The 13,689-nt window shown below is 49.8% G+C and overlaps 1 protein-coding gene across 2 annotated transcripts; it reads right to left on the bottom strand.

Moving 5' to 3' along the window:
- LOC6598504 (homeobox protein B-H1) lies at window positions 1-5,604 on the bottom strand. Of its 2 annotated transcripts, XM_026992860.1 has the most exons (3): window positions 4,566-5,604; window positions 1,305-1,533; window positions 1-1,239 (listed from the first exon to the last, which is right to left on the bottom strand). In XM_026992860.1, the coding sequence occupies exons 1-3, from the start codon at window positions 5,602-5,604 to the stop codon at window positions 630-632; spliced, it is 1,878 nt and encodes a 625-aa protein (XP_026848661.1). In that variant the 3' UTR covers window positions 1-629. The 2 variants fall into 2 exon arrangements, with proteins under 2 accessions (XP_026848661.1, XP_026848662.1); XM_026992861.1 differs by lacking the exon at window positions 1-1,239 and having other exon boundaries at window positions 1,427-1,533; window positions 4,561-5,604.
- Window positions 5,605-13,689: the final 8,085 nt, after the last annotated feature.

The following is a 13,689-nucleotide window of genomic DNA, read 5'->3' as shown; positions in this document are numbered from 1 at the left end:
GTTCACGATTATGTTACATAGTATAAAAAGAGTTGTTTTGTGAATAAATTACTTAGATCAAATCAAATAAATAAGGCAAGCACACACACACACACACACACATATACGGTTATATACACTCAGACACGCACGCACACAGAGAAAAGCGCAAGGGCCAAGGGCCAAGGGCCGGGGGGCTATGCGGAGCTGTGGATTCGCAATTCGGAGACTATTCATGAATTCAAATCATTTGAATTGTGGGATTTTAAATTGTCTTTAACGAAGCAAGTTTTTCAAAACGTATCGCAATCTTTTGGTTTGTGGAATCGAAGCCATTAGGCAATGGCTTGGAATATATGAAAAATGAATATGAATGGGAGCTTTGTTGGGAAATAAATATAAAAATGTCCAGGAAATACATACAGATGTGAGCATTATGATCTTACAAAAGGTATAGCACTCGAATTGCATTTGCATTTGAGCTTTGTGTGGCATGGGGATGAAATATCACGATCCGGCCCCGCATAACCCCACTAATACACACAACACATACAGATACGAATGCGGGATACAAAAGCACACATAACACACACACACACACACATATGTAAGTACATGTCCATTTAGCTCTCCGAAGCCACTGCTTCCTCTCAGACCTGGATCTGATCCTCGTCGTCCGACTGGGCCTGCGAGCAACTGTCCACCGAGCGTCCCGGCGGACTGCCCGGATTGAGCGTGGGGCTCGGCGTCGAGGGCGGATGCGGTGGCGATGCGGAAGCGGAGACGGAGACGGAGGGGGGTACGCCGAGCATGGGCGGGCTGCTGGCCAACGGCTTGAGTGGGCCGCCAGGGGCCGGGACCGAGGACGCTGGCGGCGGACCATTGGCGGCGGCTGCGGCAGCTGCTGCATTCTGGTAATAGCTGCTCAGGGACGACAGCGAGCTTGATGCGGACAGGTGGGAGAAGGGGGCAGTGGAGGCGGAAGCGAGCGGACCGACACTGGGCACGCCGGCGTACAGGTTGTAGGGCAGGGGCTTCTGCATGGCGGCGGCAGCGGCTGCCTGGCGGTAGTAGATGTCGATGCTGGTGTGAGGCGTTGGCCCGTGCGCGGCGGCCGCAGCGGCCCCAGCGCCGGCCGCAGCCGCATACGGCCAGGCGCCCAGGTACGGAGATCCCCCGTACAGCCGCTGGAAGGCCGCAAAGTTTCCGGCCTCGGCGAGCAGCTCCAGACCCACCGCCGTCTGGCGCTTCCACTTGGTTCTGAGAGAGAGAGAGACTGCTTTAGGGTGGTGCTCGCATCGGGGTCACCAGGTGGGGAGACCTACCTTCTGTTCTGGTACCAGGTCTTCACCTGGCAGTCGCTCAGATCCAGCTTGTGGGCCAGCTCCTGGCGCTCTTGAACGCTCAGGTACTTCTGCCGCTCGAACGACTTCTCCAGCGTCTGCAGCTGGTGGTCGGTGAAGGCGGTGCGGGCCTTACGCTGCTTTTTACTTAGTCCGCTCATGTCGTTGGTGGAGCCGCTCTTGATGCTGTTACCATCATCGTCCTTGCCACCTAGAAGAAAGAGTCGAGCATTATAGCAAATACAAACATACATAGGATTTGATTCAAAGACAACATTTATCCATTAAAATAATACTGGTATAATAATGATTTCTTCTAAAAACCCCCTTGATGTGTTTTTGGAACAACGCTTTTCATACAAAAGTTTCCCAAGCAATTCATGTAATTACATTAGATGCAATTGTCAGCCAGTCACTACAATCTTCTACAAGGTGATGCCATTCAAAGGTCTAAAAGGTTGTACTCAAATTCGTATTAATCATCTCATCCTTCGATCTATGAAGGGAAGGTCCTGCTTGGGCCAGCCAGCTTACGGGAAATGTGTGTATACTCGTAGTTCATGGCCAGTCTTCGCATCCCGGGGCCAGTCGCAGTCGCAGTGGCAGTCGCAGTGGCTGTTGCAGTTACAGTTAGAGCCTCGTTTATGGCCACGCAATTGCCGCTTCCGCTCACAAAGCGGTTGCCCTCCGTCCTGCCCCGCATCGGCGCTTCGTGTATGCAAGTGTAATAAAAATGTGTAGCAAAATGTCTAAACTTGCCCCAGCAGAGAGGGAGCGTGCTCACCCCTTTGCCGTCGTCTGAGAGGTTTCTTTAGGCCCGCTTTTCCACCTTTTCCGCGAGTTCCGCGAGTTCCGAAGCCGCGGGGCCAGGCGCTGCTCGTTTGCCTTTTAGTACATAGAATTTATGTAAATTCATCCGATTGCGGTTCGCCGATAAGCGAGAGCCAGTTTTTTGGGCCACGGTCAGGAGGGGCTCCTCACGCGGAAAACTCTCAAGCGTTAAATTATTTAAAACGAAAATTTGCCAAGTGCCACACTCGGAGGCAGTCAGAGGTGCTCAGCGCGGTGTGGCGGGGTGAATGGGCTCAGCGAAAGACGAGAAGGGGCTCTGCAGAGGCAGAAGACGTTGAAGAAATCAGTATTTTGCCAGAAATTGAAATAGCTTTCAATTGATATTATGGCTAGATTTAGAATTATTTCCAAAACTGGAAATTATCCCCCATATGGCCTAGAGGGAACCCCCTAAACAGATAAAACTAAGACGATAAATGCCTAATTGCAACGATAAATAAGCGACAATAATGCAATTGAATAAAACTCATTTACAATTACAGCAAATTACTCACGAATGCTGGAATTGCCGCCTCGTTAGTTTATTGATTTGCAGGCGATAATTTGCCGAGCAGCTGATTGACATTTCAGAGAAAGCGTTTTCGCAATTAAAACGAACACTAAAGGTCAATTAATCGCAAACAATGCTTGTTGCCATCAGAAAAACACTAATTGAATTACTATGGACCCGGACAATTCCGAAAAATGGATTTGAAAAGCTGCTAGCAGATTTCCAGTGTTTCAAAAAGGTGCATTAATATTTCTTAAAATTCAAATTATTAATATTTTCGTCCTTCGACTTTCCTCGATTCCATCGGCAATCGAGCGACGAATTCAGACGAATTGATGGATTCCAGCTTTCTCTGCCTGGAGGCGAATCATTTAGCCCCAGAGAGAGAGAGCGATAGAGAGAGAGAGAGGGGGCAGTGCAGTCCCAAAGGGAGTGAGAGGGAGTAGTGGACGCGACTACCGTTTATAAAATTGCAATTGGCAACAGGAAATTGCCGTAATAAATGCCACAAAACAGAGACCAGATGCAGCCGGCCTGGCCCAAAGAGCAGTGCCAGAGAGCCAGATGAGCGGCGAGCGAGTGGAGATCGGAGTGGAGTGTGGGGTCTGGGGATGAGCAAACAGACTGCAACATTTTTATCTGTTTTGCTGTTGTCGTTGCAACAGCAATAACTGCTGCCATGGGGCATCTATTAAAAGGGTTAAATGCATTTTTATAACAATTTCCACAATTAAATGATTGTCAGGGACGCAGAGAGGCCATGTGTGGGGCAGTGCGTGAGAGAGGTACACACACAGAAAGAGAGAGGAACCGCCAGATAGAGAGAGAGAGGGAGCGAGAGACATGTAATTATTTGAGATTTGTTTTTTGCTGCGTTTTTAAACAGCATTTTGTTGCTGCTTTCCCCCAGAGAGCCGCCAGCTCTGCCCTACCCCTCGAAAAGGCCACGCCCCCCACTCTGCCATAATGGGCTGTTGCAGTGCAGGTGCATGCCCCCCAACGGGCGGACTGGGGAGCCAGAAAGGGGGGCCTCAGAAGCTTCGCAATGACGCAAACAAAGCGTGAAAATGTACGTTTTTTTTTTTTCTGTACCACAGCCGCAACATCAGGTGGAAAAACTACCAAAGCGGCAGACTCGAGAATGTAAAACGGTCATGCAATCGTTTTTACAGTTTGTTTTCCAAAGCGACATCAAAACAGCGCGCGCGCGCCCCAACAGCCCCAACAGCCCCCCCTCTTCCCCATGGGAAGCGCCTCACGCCTAACAAAAGATTTAGGCAACGAACTTGAATCTACGAGTAAGTACTTGGGCCTCAATTGATTTAGTTTTGATTTCCATACAGCACTTGCTGAACTACAGTACGTTTCGAAACCATATACTCGGGCTTTGATCGCAGGGAAACTACTCAAATCGTACGAGCAGAAGTCAAGCGAAATATACAATTGGGTTTCCTTAATATTCAGCTCAAGGTACTGCAGATGGTCTATAGCGTTATTATTGTTAAAATAGTTTGAATAGCACAGACTGTATTTTAATATTTAACCCTGGAGAAGTGGTCTCTCTGGGAGAGCTATATGCTGTAAGAAGCTCTGTGATGACTCCAACTTCCACGCTAGATATTATAGATCTAGGGTCTCCCTTTCCCAGTACACGGGAAACCCTGAGACTAGGTTTTCCAACTACTACTTCATCGAAATTATTTGGTCATGTTTTCCATTAATATTTCACTTCTTCTAGTAAAAGACTGTTCTGAGGACTATTTGAAACTTAAGAAGTTGCAGCACAAAAATGACACTCCATCAATAATGCGGCTATCTGCAGGTTGTTGCCTGTAAAATCTTGTGCTCTAGACCAACTCCCGTTCCCCCCAGTCCCCAAATAGTACAGAGGCTCACCTCACCATTACTACAAACGCTGTGATCGTCCATGTGTCCGCTGCCACTGCCGCCGGCGCCTCCATTGCGGCTGCCCGCCTCATCGCTGTCGCAGTCCTCGTTCTCCTCGTGGTAGTCGCTGCTATCGTCCAGCTCTGCGCCCGTCGGTGCACCCACAGCTCCGCCACCCACTCCAGGGCCCACTCCAGCTGCGGCTGCTGCCGCTGCTGCGGCTGCGGCGGCGGCTGCTGCTGCTGCATTGTTGCGTGCTGCGGCGGCGGCGGCGGCTGCCGCGTAATGCTGCTGCATGGCCGCCGCATACTGGGCTACGTTGAGGCCATTGGAGCCCATTTGGGTGGCGGCGCCACCGCCACCGACACCGCCACTGCCGCCACCGCTGCTGCCGATGCCGACCGACGGGGCGAAGTGGCTCAGCTTGGCGTGCGGATGATGCACCAGCGCATGCGGATGCGGATGCTGGTGCGAGTGCTGGTGCTGGTGCGGATGCGGATGTGGGTGATGTAGTGGCAGAGGGGCGGCCACTGTCGGTGGTGCTGCGACGGCTGCAGGTGGTCCAGCTCCCGTTCCCGCTACCGCTGATCCCCCCGATGCTGGCGGGGCTATCGCTGTCTCCAGGTGCTCCAGCTCGTTGTTGTTGCTGTTGCTGTGGCTGTGGGTGGGACTGCTGTCCCCGCTGGAGCTGGAGTTGTTGTTGTTGTGGCTGCTGCTGTTGTTGTTGTTGTTATTCTGGTGGTGGTGGTGGTGCTGCTGCTGCTTGTAGAACGCGGCCGCTGCACTGCCCGCCAAGATGTCGTTGATCATGAACCGGGAGCGATTCGGCTTGAGGTTCGACGAGGTGGTCGACATGTTCACCGCCGGCGGCTGCAGGCCCGGGTAGTGGTGGTGCAGCGGGTGGTGGGGGTGGTGGTGTTGGTGGTTCAGCTGGTGGTGGGCCAGCGCGTGCAGCGGGTGGGGCAGTCCGTGCAGCTGATGGTGCAGCTGTGGATGGTGCACTGGGGGCGTCTCGCTGGGCGACTGGGTGAGTATGCCCATCGAGTCTTTCATTTCCTTAGCACAAAACACACGCTTTTCGATTTTCCGCGCTTCCCGCGTCTCCTCTCCCCCCCGCTCAAGTTCCACTTCACTCCGCGTCCGGCCACACGTTTTGGGGGCCCAGAAACAAACAAAAAATTCCACCGACTGCTCTGTCACGCTCACTGTTTTTGGACCTCTGGAACTGCGCTCTGGGCCTGGGCCTTAGAGTTTATTTCGAGTCTTTTCCGTCTGCGGCGGTGGAAACGTCGTGCGCGCTGTGGCTGCCAAAACGAGACTGAACCGCACCTGCGAGCGCAGCCTCAGCCTCAGCCTTTGCCTCCACCGCTGCCGCAGTCCGCTCTCGGTCTCGGTCTCAGTCTCGCTTTTCAGTCAGGGCGGCAGCGGCAGAGCCGACGGCGGCGGCGGCGGCGTCGGCAACAATTTTGCCACTTTGTCATAGGTGGGGTGGTGGCTTTGGCTTCCAGCAGCAGCGGTGGTGGCTCGTTGCCCAGGCCCGGGCTGGAGCGAGAGCGAGAGCGCTGTAGTGCTTGACGTGGCTCAGTCTCTCTCTCCGTTTGCGTGTTGCCGTCTCATTAGCCGTCCTGCTCTGGCTTAGGCGCCATGTTGTGAGCGAGCTGCTGGCCGGTGAGCGGCGGCCGAACCCACCACGTCGACCGAGCTCTGAGCCGTGGTGGGTTTCGCTCTCTCTCTCTCTCGGTCTCTTGGTCTCAGTTTTTATGGCAAGTCGTCGGCGAAACTGTGGCAAATGTCGGTCAAATGCCCTCGGAGCTATAATATTGAAACGATTGGAGTCTCTTCCTCTGTTTCTTCTGCAGTCTTCTCCTGCATCCTTCATCTGCTTCTAGTTGATGATTTTGGATGATTGCATGGAGTGGGCGGGACAGTGCTGGAGCATCAAAATGGCGCCATAACGGGGACGAGGAGTATTTGGGTTCAAACTGTAGTTCGATAAATATCGGAAAACTTGTGGGGAGCTTGAATTATCCGATGAGGATTCGACATTAAGGTCTTATACGAACTAGGACTTGCTTTAAAGATTTTTATTTAATTTTGTGGATTATTTTTGGAATTACTTTGACTACTTATATTCCATTTAAATTATTCAGGTATTTTGCTGGGTAATATGCATTTTTCGTCCTGCTCTCTCCTGCCTCGCATCAATATTTATCTTGAAAGGCTGCCAAGAAATGATTTTTCGATTTGCGGATGCTGATATCTGATCTGAATCTGAACAAAGAGAGTCAATAAATGTGTTAGCATTAACTGGCAAACAAAACAGGCTAATTATGTGGATGGACATGGTCTGATCAATAGATATGATATGATATGATATCACATGATGGATAAATATGCGGCTGGATGGATGCGGACAACTGTTAAACAGTTCGCAGAAGATAGAGGGGTGGGAAGAGGAGGCTTCCTGCAGCGACCGGAAAATACGGTCCGCCAACTGCATGCCCAAGAGCAGAGCCTGGCAACTGTCCAGGCAGCAGGGCGGTGGTCAGTGGCATAAGGCAGAAGGCAGTAACCATCGAGTGACTGGTAACTGGTAGCTGGTCAAAGGCGGAGACAACTGCGCATTGCGGTTTGGCCGCAGTTTTTACGAGCAGTACATTTGTTTTCCACATTTTGCTGGCTCGTAGGAGCTGGGAGACGGGAGCTGCTGTTGTGCGAGCACAATTATTATAAGCATTCAATTGGAATTGCTATTTGGCATTGGCATTGGCATGGGCATAGGCATTGGCCCTGGTATTCGCATTCACATTCGGATTCGACCGCAGAACGCAAAACGCAAGCGAGGGGAGTGGAGTGGAGTGGAGGAGGGCGACCACAGGATATGCGACCTCGTCTGCCAATTATATGCATTTAAGTGCAATAACCGTCATCAGGACGAAGGACACCGACACGGACACGGACACGGACACGAATGGCTCAAACAACGGTTCGATTGACTCCGCCAAGTCGCCTCCGACTCCAACGCCGACTCTGCTGCCGACTCCTTGGGCCCTGTGCGCCGCATTTGATGCTTGAGCAGAGACCAGACTCTAATTATTTTAATGCTCCTCGCAATTGAAGCGCGCGCTTGCGTCCTTCCTCCTGCTCCTTTGCTTCTGCTCCCGTTCCCGTTCCCTTTCCCGCTCTAATTTCGTTGCACCTCACCACTAATGACCTACGCAGCTCACCTGACCCCCGACCCAACTCCAACCCCCAACCACAACTCAGGGCGAACCGAACCGAACAGAGCCGAGCCGACCTTTTTCCCGGTCCGCACTCCCGGAATCAATACCAATCAAACGTGCGCCGCTCTCGACAAATTGTATTTCCACTACCCCTCCCCCTTTCCTCTTCCGCCCGTGAGAGAAGCAATTAGTCCTTGGCCAACATGTGGCCACAAACCGAACCGAACCCAGCCAAAGAAGAGCCGAGCTATTGGCGTGAAATTTTAATTGCCATCTCGTTGTCTGGGTGCATGGTGCATGTTGCATGGTGGATGGGGCAGAGCTGCCAGCTAGTCGCCACAGAGCCTGGGCTGAGGCAGAGGCAGGGGCATTGTCTTGATGCCATTCCAAGGAAGCTACGCAACGCCTATGTATGTTTTTTCCCAGCTCTTTCAACGTGTCATGGCTCTCGCCCTGTGCACTGTGTGGGAGAATATTTTACAACAAGGAAGTAACTAGAAATAGAGGAAGAAATTAGATGAATAGATTTGAAACAAAGATCGCCCATCAAGTACGGTTTTGCGAAACCTGAGTCCTCAGACCTGCTCGCGGTGTAGCACTTTGTGGCACCCTCACGAGCTAGAGAGATCCTTGAGACTCAGTCAGAGACTCAGATGAAGATCGCTTCATTTGGTATCTTCGAGGTTCCTTGGCCGGAGTTCGGATAGCTCCAAAAAGGGCCCCAGGGAACCGAAGTTATGGCAGTGATACAATAAGTAAAGGACTGTGTGTTTTGGGAACCCACGTCGTTCCATTTAAAATTAAATTTCAATTTAATGGAATTATTTCGACCATTGTTAGGCTTATAGTAAAAATTATTTACTATACTTCCCAAAATAGATTTGATTTCGTAAGCGATAATACCAATCATTGAGCTTCGATTGAGGATATTAGAATCAAGTCCCAATCGCAACATATAAAACTGTCCTTTTTTTATGTGGAAGAGAAACGATGTGAAAATTCAAAGCAAAACTTTGAGCTGGATTTCATTAATCGTTTTATAATCCAACAAACAAAAGATGATCGCTTCAGGTACGCTGGAAATAAAAATACCTAAAATCAAAAATCAAATAATTCGGGGCTTTCCCATACCAATGCCCGGCAATAAATTTTTGTATGTGAATATTACATCCATAAGTAGATGAAGTATCGGAGAAATTAGGACCTCGGGACTGTCGCTTTTTCCATTTTCGTGTGCCATTTCCACATTGCCTAGACAGAGACACTGGTCAGGATATCATATTCATACCTCTCGATTCGGACCTGTACTACATTGTTTATGGGTACCTTCTTCCTTTTAGGGCGTAGTGGAATTTGTCCAAGCCTGTCGCGAGGATAAGTGAGCTTCTGGCTTCTCTGAGCCTCTCTGGGAGGACACTAAAGGAATGTCCAAATTTCCATTCAACGAAATTCCGAATGAAAAGTCTTCCCCGAAAATGAACTCGAATCACCGATCAACCCACATGCGAAGCCCCAGCGGAATCCAAGCTCCTTTGGCAACCATCACTGGCTGGTCCCCATCTCGGTGCGTCCCTCTTTCTGGTGCGGAATCTTAATCGGCATCTTTGATATTATAATGTTCGTGTTGCTGCGTGGACAAACGTAATAAAATAACTGATCGTTGTCGCTGATAAGTTAATTTACTTTTAATGTGTTGCCCTCGACGAACCCTCGGCGAGCGAGCATCTTGCGACGTGGGGGTAAATGGCTCTGTAGGTGACAAAGGTTCTCGCTGGACCAAGTCCCGTCCGCGGCCAAGACTCAACCAAGACCAAGACTCTGCAATTCCTTGTTTTGGGCTCTTTTTTTTTTATCGGGATCTTACGTTTCACAGGATTTCGGGTATACTGTATTGTTGGAGATGTATGTAACTATGAACTTTTGTGATCAGACTCCTAATACCACGTTTCATTTAATTTCATTGAATGCTTGAACACCTGTCTTTCGAGCAGAGCTAGAGGGTGCTAGAGGGACGCGATTTTGAGTACTGCATGAATACCGTTACCCCCTACTCTCACTCTATCTCTTCCTTCGCGCTCTTCCCAATGACGGAGTAACGGCCGGAGGATTCTTCGCTGGTGGGAAGCGAGTGATAGATGCAATGGTATGGTAACATCTAGATTCAAGATCGCTGGTCATTAGATGGAAAGAGGCTTGACAGTGTTTATGTATTGTTTACAAATAATGTACAGAAACGGAGTACCCTCTGCTAAGCTGCTCTGCAGATATTCCAACAAAAGTTGAAATAAACCCACAAAATACTCAACCCCTGACTTCATCGATCCGCAAGGGTAACAAGATATTCGGTCCCACAGGTAGGCTGCATTTTTCGTTTTATTTTTAGTTGGTCTCGCTTTTTTTTGTTCGTTGGTCGCGTGTGCCGTCGATGGCCAACCTTGTTGCCAACTGATTTGTCAACAACGTGGCCAACAAAGGTGTTCTCTCCTTCTCGCTGGCGGGGCCAATTTATCGCTGCTCCAGATCAGTCAGCATGCCAGCAACACCAACAACTACAGGATAAACATAAAGCCCCGATTCCGAGTCCGATTCCGATTCCGATACTTGGGCCGACTCTTGGGTCGCCATCCGTCGAAGTCGTTCCAGAGCGGCGCTCGTTTCAAAATTGATGTCGCCGCACTAAATGGATGCTATTTAAATTTTTACTGCCTGCCAGCGACTATAAATCCAATGCATGCCTGGATCCTAGCCAAAAAGAGACGTAAGAAGGCCCAAAGAAGGCAGGGTCTGAGCCTTGGTCGGCTTTTAATGGCTCAGCTTAGCCTGGACGGCTAATCAACACCTCGCTGCGATTGGGGATTGAGGATTGGGGCTTGAGGAGGAGCTATTTGGGCTGGTTCTTGCCTACACTAGAAGAGAGTTGCACACATGCGAATGGGAATGCTCTCCTGACGGTCGTTATTCATTAAGAGGCCTTGCCTTATCGCCAAAACATTTCCAACTCGAACCAAGTCGAGCCCGGACCAAACAATGTCCATCAATTCTGTCAGTATCAATGGCAAACAACACTTTTTGGGATCGTTTTGGTATCGTCTCGGGATCGTTTCGGGGATCCGTTTCAGCTCGTGGCACAAAAACCATTCTTGAGCAAGAAATTTCGTCTGTATCTATTATATTTTGTTAGCAATTTGTAAATAGCCTGAAACTTGTCGATGCCTCCCCGATGCTCTTATCTGGGGATGGGCCTCTTAATTAGGAGAGCAACCGGCTTAAACGGCTCTGCCGGGCGACACTTGCCACATTTGCATTGACCATAAAAACATGCTTATGCATTTCCAAATGCAACCACTTAAATATCGGAGGAGGCAAGAGCCAAGTCGAGACTGTCGACGAAGTGAAAATGTATTTTATGACTCAATTTGGTGCACATAAAACGAACAGGGGGAAAGGGAAATATTTTGTGGCCTAAGCCATTCAAAGTGCAACATTGTCTGGTGGCCGAGACCTGTGTGTGTGTGTTTATATGTGTGTGGGACACCGATAACGATGCCGAAGGTGTGATGCACAATGCCACAACTAGGGATGGCAGCGTGATGGGTTGCCTTCGATATCCTATATTCTGGGCAACGCTGGATGCCAAACCTGCCTTTTTCTGATACAAATTTCCACTGGATGTTTGAAAAATGCAAAGGTTCTCTGTATTCCCCTCACCGTACTGTAGCTTCTGGTATTTTGTATAACATGGTCTCAAGTATCTCTCCATTTATATATGTCCTGACGGTGATATGGATGATTCCATATCTCAAGCCCTCTTTGGAGTCGTCACTATCCTCCATGGGGTTCTGTTCCAGACACGATACTCAACTTCCTTGAGATATCTGCAGGTTCTGTGATCCGCCCACAATTTTTAAGGGTCTTGATCTATATTCTCTTCAGGTTTCAACTCACGAATTCCGAATCTCTGGGCAACTGCTGGCACGATGTCATCGCTAGTGGGTTTCTTTCGTTTTTATTTTGGAGTCCGGTGAGTGCCGTTCGATAGTTATTGTTGCTGCTTGGCTGATTGTTGTTAATTTTTATGTGCAATTAATCGGCTACGCGCATTGAGCATTTATAAGCATTTCTCGCGCCAACGGGGCTTGGGGCAGGGATCGCCTTTGGGTTCCCAACAGAAAGAAATTAAGTCGTTTCGAATTAAAGTGAAATGCAAAATGCGCCTGCACCACTGCACCGCTGCACCGTCCCATAAAAAACAGCAGCCGGACCAGCGGCAACATTGTGAGCTCTTCGGAAGGGCTCGGGCTGAGGCTGATGCTGGGGCAGGGGCAGAGACCTGATGATGGGCCATAAAAGTGGGCAAGGTGTTGAAGTTGGAGCCAAGGCAGCTGCTGATCGCTCATTGTCAGTCTCCGAGAAGGTTAACCCTAACCGAAAGTGAGAGATCTCCACTCCCCACTTCCCATTCAGAGGAGGATGCAGTGGCCGTGGCAGATGCCGCACAGATATATCCAGATACCCCGCTGGGCAGCCGCTTAGGAGGATAAAATGCCGAAGGAAGGAACAAGTGGAAGGAAAGCTGCTGCACAATCAACCCAAAAATGTGAGTGGCACACACAGCCACCGGTGGCTCTGGCATAAATGATTTCCGCAAAATGTAGGCCAAGTCCCGATCCTTAATGCCACATTTTAAAGGGCAAGAATCGAACGCCCATTTGCCCTTGGCCTATGTGAGGTAGTCTTTGCCCAAACCACTTGCCACTAGCCACTTGCCCCACCAGGTTCGTTCAACACTCTCTTGCCACTGGTCCAACCTCAGTCGGTGCTCACTCGCAATTACAGAAGTTCATATTCGACTGCTTTTAGGCCTGATTTGTACACCCTTGAAAAGGGTACTCAGATTCAGAGATATGGGAATGTCCTGGGAATGGGAATGTCTTCAATTTCCAGTCATCTTCTCTTCTAAAAGCTGTTTATAAGTCGCAGCCTTTCGGATCGCCAAGGGTATGAAAAGGTTCGGCCACCAAAGCTGGTCTTCTATTCATTCGGTCGGCTCTTGTTCAATTGTTGCACCACCTCCTCTCACATCCACTGGTACCTCTCACATCCACACACACACACAGTTGGCTTAATTGCCATGGCCGAAAGTGGCAAAGAAATGCAGCTCACTAATTACAACAACAGCAAAGGCAGCGGCAGCAGGAGGAGGCAGAAAGAAGGAAGCAGACCAGAAAGCGGCTGCCACAGGAATGAGTCTCAGCCAGCCATGTCGTTCTCCATACGAGTGTACTAGCCTCAGTGTGTGTGTGTGTGTTGTGTGGTGTCCTTCAAAAAAGCCAATTGAAGTGTGGCAACGTTGCATGTGGCTGTCGGCGTTTGGTTAGGCCAGGTCGTACATAGGTATGAAATATATGTAGAATTTTAAAAGTCATAAAATTGCGGAATGTCGCCAATTAAAATTGTTGCACACACACACACACACACACTCACAGGAATTAAGGAGTGCGAGTGTGATGGGTGTTCGTGTTGCACATGTGACGTGACATAAATGCATGTCATGTTCGTTGGCTGTTTTCGGTTTCGTGCGCTCAGCATTTCTCCAGCCCCATTTCTTCGTTGGCCAACTGCATGAAGGGGCTAATGGTGGGGCCGGAGGCAAGGGACAAGTTCGCGCGCCAAAAACTATGCAACACAATGCGCGCAAATTGCGCAATCAAATTACAAACCCCCAACCCCCCTACCCACTCCCTGCCATCCATCCCCAGGGTAAGCTTAGGCAATCAATTATAATGTTAGCATGCAAGCTTCATAATTGTTCAAAGGGCCAACGGGGGCAATGGGAGGGGACAGCGACTACACTTGCGGAAATTATTGGCACCAGCTTAAGACAGAACGGCGGAGAGCACAAGCTGCGGGTAGG

This window comes from Drosophila persimilis, unplaced genomic scaffold (genome assembly GCF_003286085.1).
Source record: "Drosophila persimilis strain 14011-0111.01,24,50 unplaced genomic scaffold, DperRS2 tig00000793-arrow-arrow-pilon, whole genome shotgun sequence".
NCBI classification, from domain to species: Eukaryota; Metazoa; Arthropoda; class Insecta; order Diptera; family Drosophilidae; genus Drosophila; species Drosophila persimilis.
This window is presented reverse-complemented; position numbering and strand designations above follow the sequence as displayed.